This window comes from Vigna unguiculata, chromosome 7 (assembly GCF_037176805.1).
Source record: "Vigna unguiculata cultivar grain cowpea cultivar isolate G323 ecotype 2 chromosome 7, ASM3717680v1, whole genome shotgun sequence".
NCBI lineage: Eukaryota > Viridiplantae > Streptophyta > Magnoliopsida > Fabales > Fabaceae > Vigna > Vigna unguiculata.
Genome location: NC_140798.1, coordinates 421,427 through 443,082, shown reverse-complemented (window position 1 = coordinate 443,082; position 21,656 = coordinate 421,427). Strand labels below are relative to the sequence as shown.

Genomic DNA, 21,656 nt, shown 5'->3' with positions numbered 1-21,656 from the left:
AAAAAATATTAAAATTATTTCTTAAAAGATAAGATAACAAATTAAATATAATAAAAGTAAGATAAGAGGGGTAAAGTACAATTATTTCTTATTTTTTAGTATGAAATAAAAACATCTAAAACCAAAGAAAGCGGTTTTGGAAGGAACAAGCATCTTTGTGGTAAACCCTACAGACATCATTTAGGAACCAGAATCACAGATTTGAAGGTTAAGACGAAAAAGATCATCAATGGCAGAAACGAAAGAAGGTTCAGGTTCGGAGATGTCTCTGAAGGATCAGGGCAACGAGTTTTTCAAGTCAGGAAAGTATCTCAAAGCTGCTGCACTCTACACTCAAGCCATCAAGCAAGACCCTTCTAACCCTACTCTCTATAGGTACCTTTTTTCTTTCAAAACTTTCACCTTTTTTCATCTTGGTGTCTTTATTCAATTCTTTCAATTGGTGGGTTTTAAAATTTGCTTCAGCACTCTGCTTTTCCCTCTTGTTTATTTTGTCTCCCTTGAAATCACGAAAGGGTTTTTCTTCTTTTCTTTTGTTATCATTATTCTTTTACTTGGGGTTTTCGGTTTTTATATAGACTGAGTTGTCAGTTTTTGTTGCCAGTGTATTATCAGAGTTTCAGAAATTTAGTCTTTTAGTGACAGTTTGGCATGCCCATGTGTGTTGTTTGGTTTGGAGTTAGATCGATATGACGCTTAAGGCTTAAGCTGAAACTCTTAAATAGGAAAAAAAAAAGACTCCCTTTTCAGGTTTCTTTCAGTTAACTGTGTTGATTAGCTGAGTGAAATATACTGAGCTTCATGGTCTGTTTGATACTGAGGAAGCAAGTGTGGAAAGAGAAAAGTTTGAAATTTGTATTGAAGGGAAAGTGGAAAGAAATAAAAGTTTTTTTTTTTTTTTGTTTCTGGGAGTAGAAAAAGTTTCTTTTTGAATGGTATATTTTTTTATGTTTACTTTTCATTTGATATCAGTATTTGTTGATTGTCACACACTATAATTGAGCTTCTAATTATATCTCATGTCAGAGGGCATATTGTTAGAAATAATTATTAATTAATCATATAGGCCATTCTAGAAATGTGTTGCGTGGCGTGGCACTTAGAAGTTACTGGCTTTTTCTTTCTTATGTAAATTTAGTAGTTTGGATCAACACTTTTCTCATGTCAGATATGTTGTGTGAATGTGAACTCGATGCATAAACCTTATCTTGATTCCTGTAGTTTCTTCTGTTTATTTGGTGTCTTCCAGTAATCGTGCTGCAGCATTGCTGCAATTGGATAAGCTTAATAAAGCTCTCGATGATGCAGAGATGACAATCAAATTAAAACCCCAATGGGAAAAGGTAAATGTTTATCTAATTTGTTAATATTTGAGTGTCTGAACCTTTGTAATACCTTTTGGAGTGATGCTGCTTGAATACACTTCCAGGGATATTTCAGGAAGGGGAGCATATTGGAAGCCATGAAACGATATGACGATGTGTGTATTCAATAGCTTATTGCTTAGATTTAATTGAAAGCTATTTGTTCTTCTCTGGTTTAGGATTTTATTCTTATTGTGTATGCTTGTGTGAATATTTGTTTGTAGGCTTTGGCTGCCTTTCAGATAGCATTGCAGTATAACTCCCAAAGTCAAGAAGTATTAAAAAAGATAAAGAGGTTGAACCAACTGGTGAAAGATAGCAAGCGAGCTCAAGAAGTGGAGAATATGAGATCCAATGTTGACGTGGCCAAACATTTAGATACATTGAAATCTGAAATGGTTAGTATACATGTCTTCCCAATCTGTAACTAGGAGTGGTAAAAAAGTATGTGCTTTCTCAGCTTTTCTTTTGCATTAATTAATTAATGCACACGCACATATGTGATTTGGAAAGGGTATGGGAGAAAGAGAAGGGAATCAGGTATCAAGAAGAGAGACAAAAAGAGAGAATGAATACACAAAGGTAGAAACAGAAGTTTTGGAATAATGTATATTCTTAAATCGGGTCAAAGGTATCAAATTCAGTGTATAGTTATCCCCGTGTAGGCTAATCTCATAGTTAACAATTCCTATTAACAGCGCAGAGTGGCTGACCACAAAATCACTATAGTGAGATAGCACATAGTGGGATGACCACTACTATGAAGATTTTAAAATACGAATTATATATTTTAGACTACCCTTAAAATAGTTAAAAAATAAAAGTAACAATTCAAAATTTGAGATATATTCAAAATTAGTAGTCAGAAGTCTCAGTTTTATGCCTAAATATACAAATCAATGATAATGGAACAAAAGGTTGAGCGGCAATGCCACAAAACGAAGGTGGAAGGTAAGACCTGTGTTAGAAAGAAAATACTTACGTGAAGACTGAGTCGTGCTATAGAGGACAGGCTGAACAGGGTAAGTGTGTGTGCATTAGATCAATGGTTGCGGGGCTTGGCCTGAACTATGTTAGAAATCTGTGGGTTGGAGGGATTGCATCAAAGGACAGAATGTTGCTGGGGTCTGTGGGAAAGAGTTTCAAACATAGGTTTCCAAAACCATTACACCTCAGATGAAGAAAGATAGATATAATAAAATAATCCTCCAAAACCAGGTATGACAACACAGAAATGGGGACAAAATGAGTTTTAGATGCTGTTCAGAGTCACTGCCACAAAACCTTCAAATATCTGTGATCTCTGGTGTGGTAATGAGTGTAACATCTCACAAGCTGAATGCAAGCAATCAAAAGTGACTATAAACTCTAAATGACCTGAGTTTATTGACACCAAAAGAATAATAAATAAATACCAATATATGCAATATTGCTAGATCTTCAGAGAGATTAGCATGCATTGTTGCAATATTCTTGGTCTTTGCTTCTTTTTTTTTGCCTTTTCCCCTTTTCCTCTTCAAGTTTTTTACTTCGTTGTCCTTTTCCCTTATGGATGTCTTATCCTTTATTTTTGCATCTTTCACTTTTTTTTAGTAAATTACTTGCTTATGAACAAAAAAGGGAGTCAAGTGGTGGAGTTGGAACTTGGAAGAAACATAAACTGTAACAGCTCTGGATTTTAAACTTCTTCACGAGTAGGAAATCAAAGTGATGGATGACAATGTTGGTTAAACTTGTATTGGTTTTGCAAAACACTAATACCGATTATGTCTATTCTAGTGTTTGTATGTGTGTATGCTAATCTTAACCAAACAACCGTATTGGATGATCAAGTGTAAAATAATCATAAACAGACAAGAAGGATGATTAAACTAAGTTTTCTACTCTAAATATATATTTTTTTTCAAATAAAAACAAACAACAACAAACCTTACTCAATGCAGCATTTATTCATTATCAGGCAGACTATTGGTTTATCTCTAAAACAAAATCTTCAATGAAGTCCCCATTGAGTGTTAATAAGAGCTTGGAGAGAGAAGATGATGAACAAAAAGTTATACATGTTAATTTATATACTAGTTTATCTCATAAACAGGAGCCTGGTAGTCCTTAATCCTTAACAAAAGAGCCACGAGTTTCACTATCCTTTTCAACTGTTTATATTCAATTTTTCACTGTCTAATTCTTCTTTACTAGCCTGTTCGAGCTAATTCCCAAGTACTTTTTCTTCAAATGTCTTGGCTGAAAACATATTTTAATCTTTGATTGTGCTACTCAAATCTCTGCTCCTATAGGTTTCTTTCTAGATAAAATATTCTGTTTTTGACTTAGTATGTTGTATCTTTCCTTGGAAGTTCAATTTCTTGCCCCATTTAATGATAAGGACACATTTTTTTGCAGAATTTGACTTTCTTTAAGGTATAATAATTATGATAAGACCTAGTCTTTTGTTAAAGCATTGGGGTGTCAACGGTCTCTATTCTAGCAATAATTTTGAATATTTCTGTGTGGTTGTATTTTATTGTATGACTAAAATTAACTCTTTCCATACTCACTTGATATGCCCCCCTTTTAGGATCCTTCCATTTTGAGTCGTGATCTCACATTTTACCTCTAACTTTCTGTCTCCCATGTCTGAACGAAGGTGGGACGCAGAATTTCTACATCCTTGGTGCTGCTAGAAATTTATGACAATAAGCTGTAGGATATCAACACATTGAAAATTGAATAATGCATTAATACATCGAAATTCAACTGAATGAACAGCAGAGACTCAGGTTCTCAGACAGAGAAAAACAACTGAAAAAATGAACTGAGATTGTTGGAAATATATCTATTTCCTTCTACTTTATGTATCTTGGTTTCTAGATGTTTTATTTTATTGTTTCCCTTAAACTTATATTTCATGTTATTTATATTTATTAATGGATGTGAAATAATTCGTTTCTCCATATAATCCTGCATCATTTTAAAATTTCCCTTGAGAGGATTAAATGATCTCCGTACAGGCTGGAAAGTATGGATCTGAAGAAGGATGGAAAGATTTGTTCTCATTCCTTGTTGAGACAATAGAGACCGCCGTAAAATCGTGGCATGAAACATCTTCAGTGGATGCTAGAGTTTACTTTCTTCTGGATAAGGAAAAGACACAGACCGATAAGTATGCCCCAGTTGTGAATATTGATAAGGTATGCATTTTCTTTTTAAATCTTTGTGCAATTATAATTGTGGTTCCTTGCTTGGATATCTTATTTCTGAACTTTATGCTTAGTATTCCTGCTTATTTTGATGGCTTTTGTTGTTCACTTATGATTATCAACTCTTAAAACTTCCCTGAATGCTATATTATAAGTTTTAATGTTTTTATTTTTCTTATCTTATTTGGCAGGCCTTTGAATCACCCCATACACACAGCAACTGCTTTTCATTTCTTAGGCAGTACGCAGAGGAGTCTTTCTCCAAAGCAGCCTGCTTGGTAACTCCCAAAAGCATTATTGCTTATCCACAGGTAACTTCTGATTTCTTAAAGCATTGATGATTGAAACTTCCACATCAGATGCTGTAAATGGTTAAGAAGTTCAAGTTAAATGGGAAGTTTTATTACTAGGTTAAGGGGTACTTTTGAGGCTTATCACATCGTTAACAGGGAAAGTGAAGAGAAGTCATAATTTCACTCCTAGCATGCAAGGTGTGTGAAATTTGCACGTTCCAAAATGTTTAAGCTGATCAACGTATGAGTTTAGGTGGGCCCAATATGAGTTAATTCAGATGCATTCATGCCCTTTGATGTTTCAAATTCAGTGGTGTAGCACTGCATGAAAAGAAAATAGGAAAAGGTCTGTAGTTTCATTCATGTAGTTAAAGTATCGGGCACTTGCTACCATTAGGTTTTTTTTATACATTACATACTCTAGGCATGGCCACACAGCACATGAAGATGGTTGCAGAGGGACTGAACTGAAGGGATATGTCTCCCATCCAAATGGCTTATGTTTAGTTAAATTTGCACTTTGATACAATAGATCTTTGTTACTCAAAGAGGATTGTCAAATACTTGTTAAGCTTGACTTGGTAGTCTCAATAGGAAAGATGATTTTTGTTCACTGACGAGCTCATTACATCAATAGTGCTGATGTAGTGACTCGTCAAGGGTGTGTTTTAAAAAGGCAAAACGGGTAAAAGAAATAAAATGGAGGCTTCCCTTTACTTTTCAAGGATGTGCTGTCTTCTTTTTGCTTATCATTTCATTTTCAATACTATTTCTTTTTATAGTTTAACGTTCCCATGGAAGCCTATATGTAAGGTATCAGCCAGTGACTTGCTTTATACTTGCCTTTCCATTCCATCTCCTCTCCGTTTATTTCTTTCTTTCAATTTCTCTCCTTTTGGGCTGTTCAGGTTAATACAAAATTAAAGGTGCATGGTGGGATTCTGACTACATCGACCTTATGATACCATTTTTCTTTTTGCAAATCCAAGTTCTTTATATCAAGGACTTTTTTAGTTGTTTCTCTTTAAATTTGTGTCAGCCATCTTCTCCACTCAATTCTTTTTGGGGCTGTACTGGTGCATTAATTGGCCAAATACATGTTAATGTCATACTTTTTGAACATGTAAATCTATCTAGTCAATGTTCATTTTCTGACAGATCAGCCTACAACCTCAATTCCATGTGTATTTTAGAATTGCAAATTCTAAATGGCTGCAGAATCTATTAATTATATTCTATTCCTGCAGGTCTGGAAGGGCCAAGGATCGAGAAAGTGGAAACATGCACACAGTGACGGTTTCTTTGTTCAGTTTGAGTCACCCTCTCTGCGAAAGCTCCTTTTCATACCTAGTTCAAATGAAAAGGGACAGACATTGTGCAGGTTTACCTCCTATTATGTCTTGCATACTCTTATTTACATGAATATAAGTTTTGTAACAATCTTTGGGGGTGATATTGCAACTATCAAATGTTCTTTTTGGGACATATGAGGATATATGCTTATAATAGTTCGTTTCTGATCAACTTTATTCTCTTTTCCTATTTTTAATACTTTCTATCCACTAGCGTGGTAGTGTTTGACTAGGCTTATTTTAGGCTTCTTTTCCCTCAAGAAATTGACCCAAACAAAATTTTAAGAAAAAGAGCTTTAAAAAGGTATCTTTTATATCGAAGAAAGCCTTTAAAGAACTCTCAAAAAGGTTAGATTTAAAAGTTTTGACTTCTGTCAAATAAATTTCAACATCATAGTAACTTTTATGTGTAAAAATGAAACGAGTCTTCATAAGCTAAAATTTGCTTATGCATAGGTTAGTCTGTACAAATTCTCTCATATGACTTCTCTAATTGTCATTTTAAACTTGTACGTAAGCTAAGTTTAGCTTATGGAGAAGTTCTTTTCATTTTTTCTCAATTAAAAGTGCTTATGGAGAAGTTTCTCCAAACAAGTCTATAGGAATTTGTGATTCGATGTACAACTATTTTACATCGTAAGTGCGTTGCCATTTTCCTTTCAATTCCATCCTTATATTAACTCTTAATAGGTCAAGCGCTACTCTACTGCTGTTGGAGATTAACAAATTATAACTATATTGTTTGTTATTTTCAGGGATCCAGAGGTTTTGGACATTGGTGCTCATGAAGTTCTTCCCCGGTTATTCAAAGAAAAGATGCCCCGATCTTAGTGTACATCACTAGTACTTGGTGTATATTTATTTCGTAAGGTAGAAATGACAGGCTCACTTGAAGACTTGCTTGTTCAACCAATACAGATGCAATTTGGTGATGTTTTGTTTGTGTTCTTGGGATGTGACAAATGCTGGCAAGCTTGTGTGCTTCATAATTTTGTTAGATCCATATATTATTTATTAATTATTTAAAATTATTCAAGCCATCAAGGAGTTGAACTTTTGGTACCTTTTTTTCACAGTTGCCTTTCTGTTCTTCTGGTTTGGAAGCTTTGCCCTTTTTGTTTGTACTTGTATAAAATGGTCTATGCATGGATAGTATTGAAGGAGGTAGCATAGATATTCTATATGTAACTTTGTGGTTCGGATATGGATGTTGAGTTTGGTGGTGGATGTCCAAATTTAGATCAACTATTTATTTATGTATCCTGTTTTTGTTTGTTGAATAAAATGGTCTATGCATGGATAGTGTAAAGAATGTTTACAATGTCAACAATCACAAACACACACACACACATAGGATAAAATTATTGACTTTTACTATAACCCCAAAAGTCATGTAATTTTCTTTTACATTGCAGTATGAAAGAAGAACTGATCTAGTATCCTATTTAACATGAATTATGATAACATAATCACTGAGATTATTGAAATTTTGAACTGAAATATTTGTCTGGTATTAAATATTATTGCATGATTAAAAAGTTCTTCTAATTTTCTCCATATAAATGAGAGAATTCAGGTGCCCTGCAAAATATAAGATAAACATATCTGTTTCATATTTGAGTGGATTGGGATAAAAAAAATGTAACAGTGTCAGAGCTCATAGTTTATTCATAATGGTTGACGTCATTTGTGGGAGGCATGTCTGTCAACATCCAATTTTGTGTCATTTATTTGGCTTAAATGAGGTCCCAGCAAAAGTGGATCATGTTCTTGACTAGTGATTACAAAAGAACATTCATGTGGGTCACTCAGTGTTTATATGCCAAGGGATCAATGAAAACATTACTGGTATGACAAGAGGAAATGAAAGCACTAGGAGAATTATCAGAGAAGCAAAAAACTTGGTACAAGTTGCTCAAGCCTAAACTAACATGCTTACTTTGTAGAATTTCACGGTTTGGTCTTTCTGTTATCTGTTAATAGTCTCAAATAATGTGAAAAGATACTCCATTACTCTGTGGTAGTCTATTACTAGGTAGATTCTTCATTCGTATAAACCATATTTTATTTTTTAGAAGTATTTAATATAAGTGCCTATTCATTTGAGATTACTCGTTGAGTTAGAAGAATCTTGTGGAAGCATATGTTTAATGGTTATTTATTTTGTGAAATATTCATAAGAAAATAGGAACACTATTGGATACAGCAACACTGCTAGCATAAGGCTTGAGATGACATGTTAAATAATTTTTCAGGTTTGGGAATAAAAGTATTGAACTTTTTATACGAAGCATTATTTCATTGAAAAAGTAAAAATTTCGGATATCCTACGTTTTTTGGGATTTGGACATAAATTTCGTCATGTTGTCCAATAAAATGTTGATTGGGTAATATCTTCATTTTTTTAAAATTAATTATGAAGGAACGAGAATGGTTAAATATATATATATATATATATATATATATATATATATATATATATTATGTTTGTGTCTTTATTTATATTTATTTTTGTTTTGAATTATTAAATTTAATTTAATTTTTTCGATATTGTACATTGAAATTTAAATTTATACAATTGTATTATTTTCTTTTTATCTGGAAATCAAGATGAGATAATATGTATATTCATCATTTAGACATCAAATACGTGAAAACAATATTATATATTTTTTAATTTTTAATTTTTGGAAAACAATATTTAATAAAGCCATATATATATATATATATATATATATATATATATATATATATATATATATATATATATACCATGAAAAATAAATATGAGTAAGTATAATAAAGAATATAAACGTAAATTTTTACTTTTCGAACAAATGCAGTCAAATTCGGATAGTCTTAATCGTTGTCATTCCAAACTAAAAATGATAATATTTTTCCTAATTCTCGTTCACTCCAAAATCTAAAAATTAATCTTAAAGACTTTTAATTTTTTAAAATGTTTCTAATGTTTTCTGAAAATAAACTCAGATCACTAAACTCTATTATTTTAAATAAACATGTTTCCTAGTTTGCCAATTTATAATGTGGTGATATATATACTTTTCTATTAATGAATTTTAGTATTTCAGAAGACAAAACCCTTAGATGACCTACTTATTAATGTTATTATAATTGGATTAGTAATTCAACCAGATGAGGTATTGTATTAAGGAGTTAATGGTTCGATCACATAAATTATAGATTAAATTTAAAATTTTATATATTTCATATGCTTGTTTTTACTAAACAAAGTGTGTTTGGAGAATTAATATGCATTTCCTTTGATAATCCATGTTATTTTTTCATTATTATATTGCTTAAGTACAAATTTATTTCATAAGCAGTTTATGCCAGTCTGTTACTGTATAAATCTATCCATTTGTAGCCCTGCATGTGCTATACATTATCCAACACTTGTGTGTTAATGACAGAGTAAGCAACATGGCTCCAACTTATAATAATATTGCCATAACAACACTTCTGCATAAGTTTTAATCTTATCTCCTAAGTAGCTTCAAGTTTAGAATAAGACATTGAAACATCTAAATTGAACAAGAAATCACGCTACATCTCTTTGATTTTACTTATCATGTTTTGATATTATTTATTTAGTTAAATATGTTTTTAGTTCTTCATTAGAATTCGTTCATATCTCAAACTTCGATATAATTTGATTTTCAAAATTTAAAAATGAGTATATATAATCTTTCTAATCCAACTGCATGAAGCTTTTTTTTTTTATTAAGAGAGTTTCAAGAATATCAAATTTATTTATACCATCTTACACTTTTAAACTTACATAACAATCTGAAACATCGTTTAATATCTAAAAAGATTTCTTTGGATTAAAATATTGTATCTATTTATTTGTTAAGTTTGAAGATCAAAATATACCAAAATTTAAAATAGATACAAATTTTAATTTTGCATCTATATTTAGAGACTGAAACATATTTAAGTCTTGTTTGTACTTACGAAAAATCATGTCCAAATACAATTGCTGTTAGGAAATATCCGACTTTGCAAAATTTATACACAGTTCACAAACAGTTAAAATGTGTTCTCGTAGTCGTAGTGTAATCCACAACACAGTAAATACAAGAAGACACTCTTCAAACTTTGAACTTCACTCAAAAAAAAAAAAAAGGAAAACCCTTGCAATCTAGGACCCCCAATTTGTAAATGCAGAGTCTGGTATATGTTCTAGAGTCTAAAGTCTGGATTTTTAGACTTGCTGCAAAACGGGTACTCTTTGTTGCAGTGGAAAGTCCATGATGCTGCAGCCAAAACAAGCAACAGTGAAACCTTATCAGATCAAACAGTATTAACAAACTAAGTGACATGACCTAGTCTCTATGCAAGTCTATTATTGTTAATACACATGGTTCCTTTGATTTGTTCATGTGTTGCTCTATGAATTCAATTTTGTGGTGAGAACATGTGACATGAGATTGGCTAGTAGCAGTACTCACATCAGGATCATGTGCAGTAGTAATTAGAGTTTGTGAGCACTGTGCTTGTAGAGCCACACTCACTGACTATGGACCTGTCAAGCTTTATTGACCAAGGATATTGGTAGTTTTGAGCAGTGATACCAACATGAGAAGATGACCTCTGCATCCTAACTGGCTTTGGCACATTTCTACCTTCCATTGAAGCCCTTCTTCTGCTTGGTTGCCTCTCAACAGAATCTGGCCTTGCCTTTGGTGCACTCTGTGATCTGGCTTTGGCCCTTGATGATTCTGTGTTGGCCATGTAGTTTGGAAACAAAGGGTGGTCATAGGACATGGCCTCTGTGTAGGGTGGTTTAGGGAAGGTAAAGGGTAGCTTTGTGTTGTTGTAATAGGGACTGCTTTGTGCTGTGCTGAAGGAACACTCCTCAAAATGACCACTGTATGCTCTTGGACTCAATTCTGTCAGTGTTGATGGTGCAGGTGATGATGCATTGTAGTTTTCCTCCTTGTATGAACCGTTTGATGAATAATATGCAGAAAATCTGTGATCACAAAGTTCTCTATTTGCAGAGCTGTTTCTGCCTCTGGAGTTAGCTTTGGATTCACAAACAGCCATCTCAACAATCTTGGCATTCTCTTCCAATTCCAAACCACTTTCCATTTCCTAGATGAACAAAAACCACATTCTAATATATCAATCAAACAGAAGATTACCAAGTCTGTTTTCGTTGATATGTGCTATAAAATGCTTCTCCAGTTAATTCAAAATGAAAATTTATCCTTTTCTCACTACCTTGGTGCTTATCAGAAAATTTTCATGTAAAGTTTTAAAACAAACCATGCTTCTGCAATTTGAAAGGTGCAGTTATTGAACTCACATTATACATGTTCATGAAGAAGTTGTCCTCTGGGGTTATTCTGTAGGGTGAAAGATTTTGATCAGTTTTTCCTTCTGACACGATCCTTGCCCTCTGAGCACGAGCCCTGGCTTGTGCTATGACCAAAGCCTGCATGCATCTTAGTGTCTCCCTGGCCTGTTTTCTCACCAAATGACCCCTCACTAGTGCCTGCAACTTCACTAGTCCTCTAAGAGCACACAGAGCCTTTCTTGCCTGTTACACAAACATTGAAGCATTAGTCACACCACACCAGTATCAGTTCTCCACACACACTCACACAAACTCCGATATTAGCCTATCTGAGAAAAAGTTTTCTGTTTTCATTGTCTCCTGTTTTCTGAAATACATAACAGATTTAAATTTTTTCAAACCAAACAACTTCAAATGACATAACATACCAAGTAGGACCGAAAAACTGACTGAATTTTAATGGCTGCAGCCTCTTCAATACTTGTTGACGATATATTGGAATCAGGAGTGAAGCAGATGATAGCAGCATCAGCAGGCACCACAGTAACATGTTTCATTCGATCATTCTCAGCATCTGTGGTGGTAGTTTGCACTGTCACTGAGGCAGTGACACCAGATTCTGCAAGATTCAGTTCCCTGGAAGCTGATGATCTCCTGAAACTCCACCTTCTTTTCTCCTTCGGAGTGTTTGATGATGTTGTTGTTGTTGTTGTTGTTGAAGAAGCAGGAGTTGTTGGATTCTGTGTTGTGGCATTTAACAGACAGAGGTTGTTGGTACCACATTTTTCCTTCTCTTTTTCTCTGTCTCTCTTCCCTGTCAACAAGTTTCTGAGCCATTTGCCTGTTCTCCCCATCTCTTTCAAAACATGGATAGCATCAAAAACTCTGAAGAAAGTAACAAAATGAAATGCAAGATTTATTCACATCTGTTTTTGACATGTTGCTTTCAATACCATGGTCCCCATCTGATGCTAAATTTAGCTCAGCATTTTCACTGGCCCCTCAACTTATTCCATTACAACTATCTCTTTCAGTGCATTTTTGGATCCATGTCCACGTAACTGGGTAACTCCTCTGCTTACATAAGGAGAAGCACAGAAGCAGCTTCAATCATAGGCCAATGCCCACCTCCTTAACACTACTCTTACAGATCCATTGCCACCAATCAAAACACTTTGCACACATAAATAAGGAATGTGTAATGTTTTAGCTTCAATTTTGTTCTCAAATCTAGAAGAGTTTCATCATCATGTGTCTGCTGTTAATCAGTTAAAGATCATAGTTACCGAGAGTTGTGAAGCAGTTATTGTAAAAGTTAAGGTAAAAATGAGATTTGCTTGGTTGCAATGTGTGGTTTGGTGATTTGAGTTGTCGGTTAACGAGAAATGGGTTGGATCAGAAAGCATGTGAAAAGTACGTCAACAACAACTGGCAGAATCCTTCTAAAATACTCATTCTTGGGTACAAGGGTTTGTTTGGCTAGCCTCCATAATCAACCATGGAAAAAGTACAACTCCTATTATCACCACCAAACATTATTTTCCATCAATTTCACATCTCATTCATTCAAACATGTGTTTATTAACTGCAAGTTTAGTTTCTCTACTGAATTTTTTGATACCGTGTTACGATCAACGTTAAAAATATGTTAGTACGATATTTTAAAATTTTAAAATAAATAATTATCAACGTATTTTAAAGGTAAAAAAATTTAGATGGAGATCCAAATTTATTTATAGCTAAATAGTGTATTTGAGATTTTTGAATTTGCATGTCTTTTCTAGTTCTATTGAATCCTAGATGGAACCTATTTACTTAAAATACCATATTAAAATAAATAATTCTATATTTTCCAAAATTTGAAGAGTAAAATCTTGGATCAAGAACTAAAGGGGAACAAAATTACAATTTAATGTTATTTTTTTCTTATTCATTTGTTTTTGCCTAACCTAGGTTGCCTTGACATGGCAATGCATTGTGAAAAGTAATCCACCTTTTTCCTTTTCATTATATTCCTAAATCGAATAAGATTGCATGGATTCAAGAGCTTTCATGCACTCTCTTGGCATAATGTGTTGCAAGTTTCCTGGGTCATTGCTTAATGACAATGGAGAATAATGAAGAGTTTCAATATCTTTCTAGATAAAATTTCTCTTTTCTTTTTCCTTTTTTTTTTTGAAAATTCTTTAATATTTTATAAGTAGCTATACTTTAATATTTCACATTTAAAAGATGTGAAGAAAAAAAATATGAATTTAAAATTTATTCTCCCATGTCCCCTCAAGAGGAAACTCTTGACTTCATGTTGTTGGCTCCCAAATTCCCACAACAACTACTAAAGTGCAAGTGAGTTAGTGAAGATAGAGTTGAATGACTTTATGTTAAAATTTAATTTTATGGTACAAGTGAGGACCACCCATGAGTGCCAAAGTTTTTAAATGGCTAGATTAATTAGTTTGGCTCATAACCAAAAGTCACTCTTATTCAATGCTCCATCATCCATGCACTTTAACTCTTTCTGTATCAAACTGCATTCAAGACAAAGAAAAAAAAAAAGATTACATTTAGATTGTAATAATGAATGCATTTTTCAACTTTTAGGAAATCACGTTGTTTTTTTATGAATGAAGGGAATTGAAAACTTCATATATAATTAGGCTTTTCGTTGCAAATGGTGCAACGAAGAAAAGAAGTTGAAAATGGAGTCGGTGCATGGAAATAATGTAGCAGAGGAAAGGACAAGAAATGGTTGTTTACACATGGCTATCAATTTAAATAGGAAAATGGGTCCCATGATACCTATGATGGAGTTGTGATTTGTGTTCTTACATCAATTCTATATACATCTTTGCTTAAACAAATTATTTGTTGGCAATCACATGCCATGTTTTGTGATCACTAAACTCCTCAATTTGACTACCTAATTTCATTCAGGAAACAAAGCATTGGGATTTGCTCCATTCACTTCTCTTTATTCTCTATTTAAATGCCCTTTTTACTTGGTATCATCACCAAGCAAATTCCTCAATGCGGTGAAAAGCATGGCTTTCAAACCAATTAACCTACCCATCCATCACGTGAGTATTCTATATATTTTTTAATTGAGGTTAATAATTAAGTTTTCTAAAGTTAAGTTAGATATATTTCTCTAGGATTAAATATTTTTTTTTTCTTTAACTTTTTTTCGATAAAAGTTAAAATTAGTTTCTTTTAAAAGATTTTGTCCAATTTAGTTTTTCAACTTTAGAAACGTGTGAATTTAGTTCTTTTAACCAAATTTTGTTAAGTTTATTTAACATTTTAAATGCGTTTCATGATATCATTTGAATTGTTTATACTGTTTAATACATTCTCGCTACAATGTTAATTGATATAAGTGTTTGAAACCTCAAATTAATTTAATAAAATTTGGTTCAAAGAACTGAATCTATGATTAAAAGAACTAAATTCATGCATTTCTAGAATTGAGAGAGTAAATTGAATTAAAGTTTCGAAGATTAACTAATTCTAATTTTTAATGAAAGTTAAAGGACCAGAAAGATATTTAACCATATTTCTTAATATAATATTAAAATTATAGTTAGAGTCTATTTTAGTAGAATTTATAATTTTGTTCGATTTGTTGTCTCATTATCAAACTATTATCGGATCATTTATTAATGTCTTGACATGAGAGACTCTATCGGAAGTCGTACTCCATTAAAAGATAAAATAAATTTTTGATATATAATTTGGTATGTTATTAAAAATTGAAGTAATGATAAAATGGTCTGTGGCATAATTATCACACCTTTTATTTATATATAAAAATAATAATAGTACATGAAATTCTTTCTTTGAACATGTGTGTTGCATAAAGTCCTGTGAAAAATGCTGATTTGTCTTCTCTTGAAGGTGGCATAAAAATGTTGGTATTAGAGGATTTGATTTAGAAGGTAGAGCATTTTGGTACATCCAAAACTAAATTGGGCCTAGTGGTCCATAATCCAATTAACACTGTTCCTAAGTCATCATGGGTTTCTTAAATGGACCCCAGACCATGTACGTATTATGCCAACTACATTATAACAAGTCCAAAATTAAAATTTCAATTGCGCTCATTTTTTTAATTACTTTTTGTTTAATGCGTTTTTTTTTTCTAGTATCTGTTAAAAATATTTAATGTATTTTCTCAGTTTTTTTTTTAACTTAGTCTTTTTTTTTTAAATGATTCAATATGATTTATTTTGTTAAAGTTGTCACAATGACTAATGACATAACTAGACATGAAACAACTTAGATAAATATTGTATGGTCAATGTAATCATTGAGTGAGATGAAAAATATACTATTTTGTGAAGATTGAAAACAAAACCAAGATTTCGACAAATAGAGTTTATACAGAGATTATTTCCTTGCATTTCAATTCACATGGTCAATTGCTATGATAGTAAACATTTCTTGTAAAGAATTTATTTGATATTTCCTTTGTCTCAAAGTTGAGATTTTGTGAACTTGGTTTGCAGTTTGGTGTAAAAGTTACTTGATCTTGTTCTAGAATTTTTCGGTTTGTTATTTTGGTCAAATTCTTATTTGTGAATTGTTGTTAATGCCGTCGATTTTTTATTGACTTATTTAATGATATAATTGTTATGGTTAAGAAAATCAGTTTTGGGAATTGCTTGTGTTAGTGTCTATTTAGTTTTTTTTTTTTTTTTCAGGTTGTCATAGATTTATTTTCTCGGAGTTTTTTTGTTATATTTGTTACGTTGGATAATGATTCTTTAACCTATTTTTTTACTTACTTTTAATCCATCATTTAGTGTCTATTTAGTTTTTTTTTTTTCAGGTTGTCATAGATTTATTTTATCAGATTTTTTTTGTTATATTTGTTATGTTGGATAATGATTCTTTAATCTATTTTTTTTACTTACTTTTAATCCACCATTTTAATCACTATTAGATCATCATATGATATCACTAAAAAAATTAAAATAAATAATTTAATGATGATTAAAATACTGAATTGAAAATAAGTCAAAAAAGATGAGTTGAAACATCATCTTAATGTCAATCTAACTGATGAAATATTTTCTCTAATTTTTTGTGTTACAGTGTTATATTTGTGCATATATTCAGCCAACCCTATTAATTAATTAAATTCATATATTATACATAATAAACATGAAATATTAGAAAGACTGAATAAATTTGTATGATTAATGGGTTGGTTAGATGAACCCATTTATTAGCCTGCACTAATTATGAATAAAATTGACCGTTCTATGATTAATGATTAGTATTTAAGTTAATCCACCATTTTATTTGAAGCATATACCTTCCTCAACAATTCCTAATAAATTTGTGAAAAGAAAAAAAAAATAATGATTACAAATTGTTTTTCCAGAAAATGGTATTAATGAGACGGAATAAAGGATATGGTAGGTTTGGTTTGGTATGGGAATTTCAATTTCCGAAAAGAAAAGGTTTTTGGGAAATTTCAAATGTTCATTAATAAGAGGGCAAAAAAATCAAAGTTAATGGCAAAAAGTCAAAGCATACAAATTGAACTACCTATCTAAACATCCACAACATGCTATCAACAATAATTATGGAATTAGAAACATGTCTATGTCTACAAAATATATCATTTTTTTATTCGACTACTTTTACTGCTATGTAATTTTTGTTGTTTGTATTATGTAAAAAGTTTTTTTTTTTTTTTTAAATTAGTAGTTTTTGTGGATTAAAAATTTGTAATTTTTTTCTCAAAATTTTTTACTGTCTTTCAACTTCACAAGTACACTCATTTTTTATGTAAGAATACTTTTCATCAAACGTATCTAATAACAACTTTGTTCTAATTAAAAAACTTATAACAATAATTGATTTATTTTAATTATTTCAAGCATACTAAATTGAATTTTTTTATTAGAATGCGTAAAACTATGTTTCTTATAAATTTGTAACCACTCTCATAAGATTTGTGTAGTAAATTAAATGTCTTTATTTAATAACCAGTGTGTCTTTAGAACACTAAATACTTAAAGATATTCCAAAACATTTGTATTAATATATATATATATATATATATATATATATATATATATATATATATGAACTAAATTTACATGAAATGTTTGATGGATTGATACAATGATTGGATTATACGTTGTGAATAACATGGATGTATATGTTCGATTTTGTTGCGTGTGAAACAGACTAATTAAGAATTGTGACAGAAATTGGTCTAATTAAATGGAAAAAATTTTTAGTACAAAAGTAAAATTATAATTAAAAAAAGGACAAGATAATAACCAAAGATAAGGATGCATGTTTGATTATAACGGCTCTCATTTTTAAAATAAAAATTTAGATTTATTTTTGTTTTCTATGTTTTGATAAGTATATGAAACTTGTGTTTTATATTTATTTTTTACTATAATATAGATATATTTATACAAATTTATTTATACAAATTTATTTGATATTGTAAATGTGTTTCATAACAATATTTAACATAACATCAAATATAATTTTGAAATACATATAAAATATCAAATAAATCTAACAAAATTTAATTAAAAAATTAAATCTACATATTTTAAAGATAAAAAATTAAATTGATTTAAAATTTTGAAATAAATTAATTCTAAAATTCACCCGCATGGGAAACGATGAATTTAAACTTAAAATAAATATCGACCATATCTCTATGTTCATAAAAGTTTATTTGCCATCATGATAAATAAAAGTTGAAAGATGTAATAAAAGAAAGAAAATGGGCAACACATGACTAATAGAAAAAGGAAAAGGGTTGACTTTTTCAAAGGCTATTGATGGTATAAAAAAAAGTATTGAGAGCACTCATATTTCACATTGGACGGTTGCATGACCTAAAAAACATTTATGAAGTTATGAGTACGTGTAGCGATACACACACAATACGAGTCAAACACTCAACTTCCAATGACTTACTGTGTCCATACACTGTTTTTTTTTTTTTTCTGTACTATGTTAATTCCTCTATTCAAATAAAATCTTAGTCATTAATTGATCACTGTAACAGTAATCAGAGAACAGAGAAGAAGTGATTGAAGGTTCAGATTTTGCTTTAAAAAGAGTGAATTGAAGACAACGTTTCCTTTTTTTGTTCTCTGGTGTTAACCTTTTGTGTTATGTAAAAGCTCTTCCTTCTCATTCTCTTTGACTTTCACAAAAATGGCTTTTGCAACTCTCATACCCTTTCTTGCATTTCTTCTTCTACACCCTCTTCCTTCTACATCTGATAACATCCTTTCTCCCATCATTGGTCCGTAACCATTTCTTTTTCTAATCTTCTTCTTGGTTTTTCATTTCCATTCTTGAGATTTCTTGAGAGTTCATGTAAAACTTTTTGATGGGTCTTTATACGACAACACAGAAGATACGGTTCTTGCATGCAAAAAAGTTGTCTCTTTTTGAGATCATATGTTGCTAATCATTCAAATCTTCGATGAAAGGATCTTTTGAAACATTTTTTTTTTCGATGAGTTGTGTGATTGTTTTGACATGATGTTTTTGTTTTGTTTCTTATGTGAGATGGGTTCAGATGAGATCTGCAAAGGAGTGGAATGTGGAAAAGGAACATGCAAAGCTTCTCAGAACACCACTTTCTTCTTTGAATGTGAGTGCCAACCTGGTTGGAAGCAGGTTCTTTCCAATGATGATAACTCAGACTTCAAGTTTCTTCCTTGCGTAGTTCCTAATTGTAAGAAATTTTCTGTCATACTTGTTCCTCACTAGTAATATGTTAACACAAACAAAGTTTTATGTATGTTTTTTAGCATGAATTTGACTTCACTGAATAAGAAAGTGTGTTAAGTTAAGAAGTATTTTACTATCTGAAATGGTGAAATATTTGAATGTTGTGTTTAGGTACATTGGACTATTCTTGTTCCGAAGCCCCTGCTCCTGTTCAAGAAAAGGCAACAAAATCCAATGAGTCAATTTTTGATGGTAATTGAAAGATGAGTGACATTTTGAGTTTGATAAGGTTTTATGAAACATCATTAATTAACATTGTGTTAGTGTTTTAGCTTGCCGTTGGGTTGATTGTGGAGGTGGGTCATGCAACAAGACATCAATGTTCTCCTACAATTGTGCATGTGATGCTGGCTATTACAATCTCCTAAATGTCACGACCTTTCCTTGCTTCAAACAATGTAAGATTACAAACCACACTATAGTTTTATGACCGATATGTTAGAAGTTTTACATCGATTAGAAATAAGGTCAATTCACAATATATAAAATGAGATACAAATCTCACTTACAAGTAAGTTTTGTGAAGTTGAATTAGATCTAAAATCCTCTTCTAATATGGTATCAAAGTTAAGTTAAAGTCTATCTTGGTATAAACTTTTTGAGATTTTGAATTTTGTGTGTTTAAGGTTCTCTTGGCATGGGATGCTCTGAACTTGGAATATCAGTGACAAATTCTTCAAGCTCTGCACCACCCGCTTTGAATGACAACACTAAGAATGAAGGTAATTCTTGCATATGTATAATTAAGAATCAATTTTTAGCAACATTTGCAAAGATAAATTCAAAATAATATTTACAAATAAATGATTATATAATTAGAATTTATTAAAGATTATTTTTTTCTTGCAGTATTCGTAGTATCCTTTCTGATTATTTTATATTTAATATTTTGGGTTTAACAGGTAGCTCAATGGTAGAAGGAAGTTCCCATAGGGTGAGCATGGTAGTTTTGTTGGTGGCCATGCTCCAACTGCAATAGGATTATTTTAGAACTATTTCATCTTCTGCTATTTATTTGGCTACCATGCCATCACATTAGAGTTTAATGCACAACACTTTTAGTTATTATATATCTTCATTTCTCTTGTTTCTTTATTCTCGGTGTATAATACAATACTCCATAGCATATTAATGTAATGAGATAAATACTAATTATTCTCAAAATATTTTACACGATATCATAAACAAATGAGATAAATACTCCATATCTTAATTAAGTGTTGTCTTGTTTATAGTTAAGAAGTTTCAGTTTTAAAGCTATTTAACAAGTCTTCAAATAGAAATTCTCTTTAAATATTAATTTGCCGCCATTTGAAGGATTATATAAGATGTTTAAAAAATTCCGACTTCAAAACAAGCTTTTAAATAAGTTTTTTAAGATAATTCAAATCCTAGGAGAAAGAGTTTATATCAGATAATTAAGTAAAAAATGTATATTTAGATACATCTTGTTTTGTATGGTTGATAGAGAGGGAGAAAAGCCTTTAAAGACTATTTTTTTTTTCTATATAAACTGATTTATATATGCAGATATCTGTTTTTTATATTGATATATTTAAACATTTTTTTATTCACGTCTTTATCTGTAAAATTGAAAACTCATTTTGAATTTTTAGATTTAAAAAATGATAGGAGTAATAATTTTGACTTTCGAAAAGATTTCAACTTTTTACTTTCTTTATTTTTTTTATTGTGACTCTTTGATCTAAATAAAAATATAATCAAATATTTTCATATTTTTAATATATTATATCCTAATGGATTATGTGGCAAATATATTAGTCATATTCATACAAAAATAAAACAATGAATATATGTATTAAAAGAGGTAAAGAAAGCATGATCAAACATTCATGGTAAATATCATTCACTTTTGAAACGATGACTTATCTTCTTAAGAGTAAATGTATGTTTGATTTTACTTTTTGGAAACACCTAAAATCAATTCATACTAATAAATTGTTCGGAGACACCAAAAATCAATTTTTAAAATTAATTGTAGATGAAAAATTTAGATCAAAGAAAAGTAAATTTTTATAACTTCTCTATCAACCAAACTTGATTCTCTTGCATAAAATAGAATCAATTTTCTCAAACAATTTAGTCTTTTGTAAAAACATTTTTTAAATACATGAAATTGAGATTGTTTTTCGGCACTTGAGTGTGTGGAGAGTTTCTTCTGATTATTTTATATTAGTTCCTAGAGATGACGTAGTGATTCAATACTTTAAGTTTATCTTGGAAAAATATAAAGTTCTTTTTCCACAAATAAAGCAATATTCTTTATCCATTATTTTTTTCATCTTTTTTTTTCTTCCTTTAAAGCTATAGTCCATATA

At 30.9% G+C, this 21,656-nt stretch overlaps 3 protein-coding genes across 4 annotated transcripts; 2 read left to right on the top strand and 1 right to left on the bottom strand.

The window, feature by feature from the left end:
- Window positions 1-100: 100 nt before the first annotated feature.
- TPR3 (Tetratricopeptide repeat (TPR)-like superfamily protein) lies at window positions 101-7,462 on the top strand. Of its 2 annotated transcripts, XM_085665098.1 has the most exons (10): window positions 101-375; window positions 1,250-1,343; window positions 1,430-1,480; window positions 1,589-1,762; window positions 4,373-4,552; window positions 4,753-4,872; window positions 5,763-5,809; window positions 5,966-5,977; window positions 6,102-6,235; window positions 6,962-7,462. In XM_085665098.1, the coding sequence occupies exons 1-10, from the start codon at window positions 230-232 to the stop codon at window positions 7,048-7,050; spliced, it is 1,047 nt and encodes a 348-aa protein (XP_085521224.1). In that variant the 5' UTR covers window positions 101-229; the 3' UTR covers window positions 7,051-7,462. The 2 variants fall into 2 exon arrangements, with proteins under 2 accessions (XP_085521224.1, XP_027937314.2); XM_028081513.2 differs by lacking the exons at window positions 5,763-5,809; window positions 5,966-5,977.
- Window positions 7,463-10,210: 2,748 nt separating this feature from the next.
- LOC114190632 (protein IQ-DOMAIN 19-like) lies at window positions 10,211-12,710 on the bottom strand. The gene is made up of 4 exons (XM_028079591.2): window positions 11,961-12,710; window positions 11,542-11,775; window positions 10,682-11,327; window positions 10,211-10,486 (listed from the first exon to the last, which is right to left on the bottom strand). Exons 1-3 carry the CDS (start codon window positions 12,384-12,386, stop codon window positions 10,689-10,691), a joined length of 1,299 nt encoding a protein of 432 aa, XP_027935392.2. The 5' UTR covers window positions 12,387-12,710; the 3' UTR covers window positions 10,211-10,486; window positions 10,682-10,688.
- Window positions 12,711-18,624: 5,914 nt separating this feature from the next.
- LOC114192463 (neurogenic locus notch-like protein) lies at window positions 18,625-20,534 on the top strand. The gene is made up of 6 exons (XM_028082196.2): window positions 18,625-18,823; window positions 19,103-19,261; window positions 19,429-19,509; window positions 19,590-19,715; window positions 19,944-20,039; window positions 20,220-20,534. The coding sequence occupies exons 1-6, from the start codon at window positions 18,733-18,735 to the stop codon at window positions 20,294-20,296; spliced, it is 630 nt and encodes a 209-aa protein (XP_027937997.2). The 5' UTR covers window positions 18,625-18,732; the 3' UTR covers window positions 20,297-20,534.
- Window positions 20,535-21,656: the final 1,122 nt, after the last annotated feature.

Bases quoted from the DNA above. Each gene is read 5' to 3' on its own strand.
- TPR3 (XM_085665098.1), top strand. From the start codon at position 230: ATGGCAGAAACGAAAGAAGGTTCAGGTTCGGAGATGTCTCTGAAGGAT. The intron at 1,344-1,429 runs GTAAATGTTTAT...ATACACTTCCAG, and splicing joins TAAAACCCCAATGGGAAAAG to GGATATTTCAGGAAGGGGAG. The intron at 6,236-6,961 runs GTTTACCTCCTA...TGTTATTTTCAG, and splicing joins AAGGGACAGACATTGTGCAG to GGATCCAGAGGTTTTGGACA.
- LOC114190632 (XM_028079591.2), bottom strand. From the start codon at position 12,386: ATGGGGAGAACAGGCAAATGGCTCAGAAACTTGTTGACAGGGAAGAGA. The intron at 11,776-11,960 runs GTATGTTATGTC...TTTGTGTAACAG, and splicing joins CAGTTTTTCGGTCCTACTTG to GCAAGAAAGGCTCTGTGTGC. The intron at 11,328-11,541 runs GTGAGTTCAATA...TTGTTCATCTAG, and splicing joins TCTTCATGAACATGTATAAT to GAAATGGAAAGTGGTTTGGA.
- LOC114192463 (XM_028082196.2), top strand. From the start codon at position 18,733: ATGGCTTTTGCAACTCTCATACCCTTTCTTGCATTTCTTCTTCTACAC. The intron at 18,824-19,102 runs GTCCGTAACCAT...AGATGGGTTCAG, and splicing joins CATCCTTTCTCCCATCATTG to ATGAGATCTGCAAAGGAGTG. The intron at 19,262-19,428 runs GTAAGAAATTTT...TGTTGTGTTTAG, and splicing joins TCCTTGCGTAGTTCCTAATT to GTACATTGGACTATTCTTGT.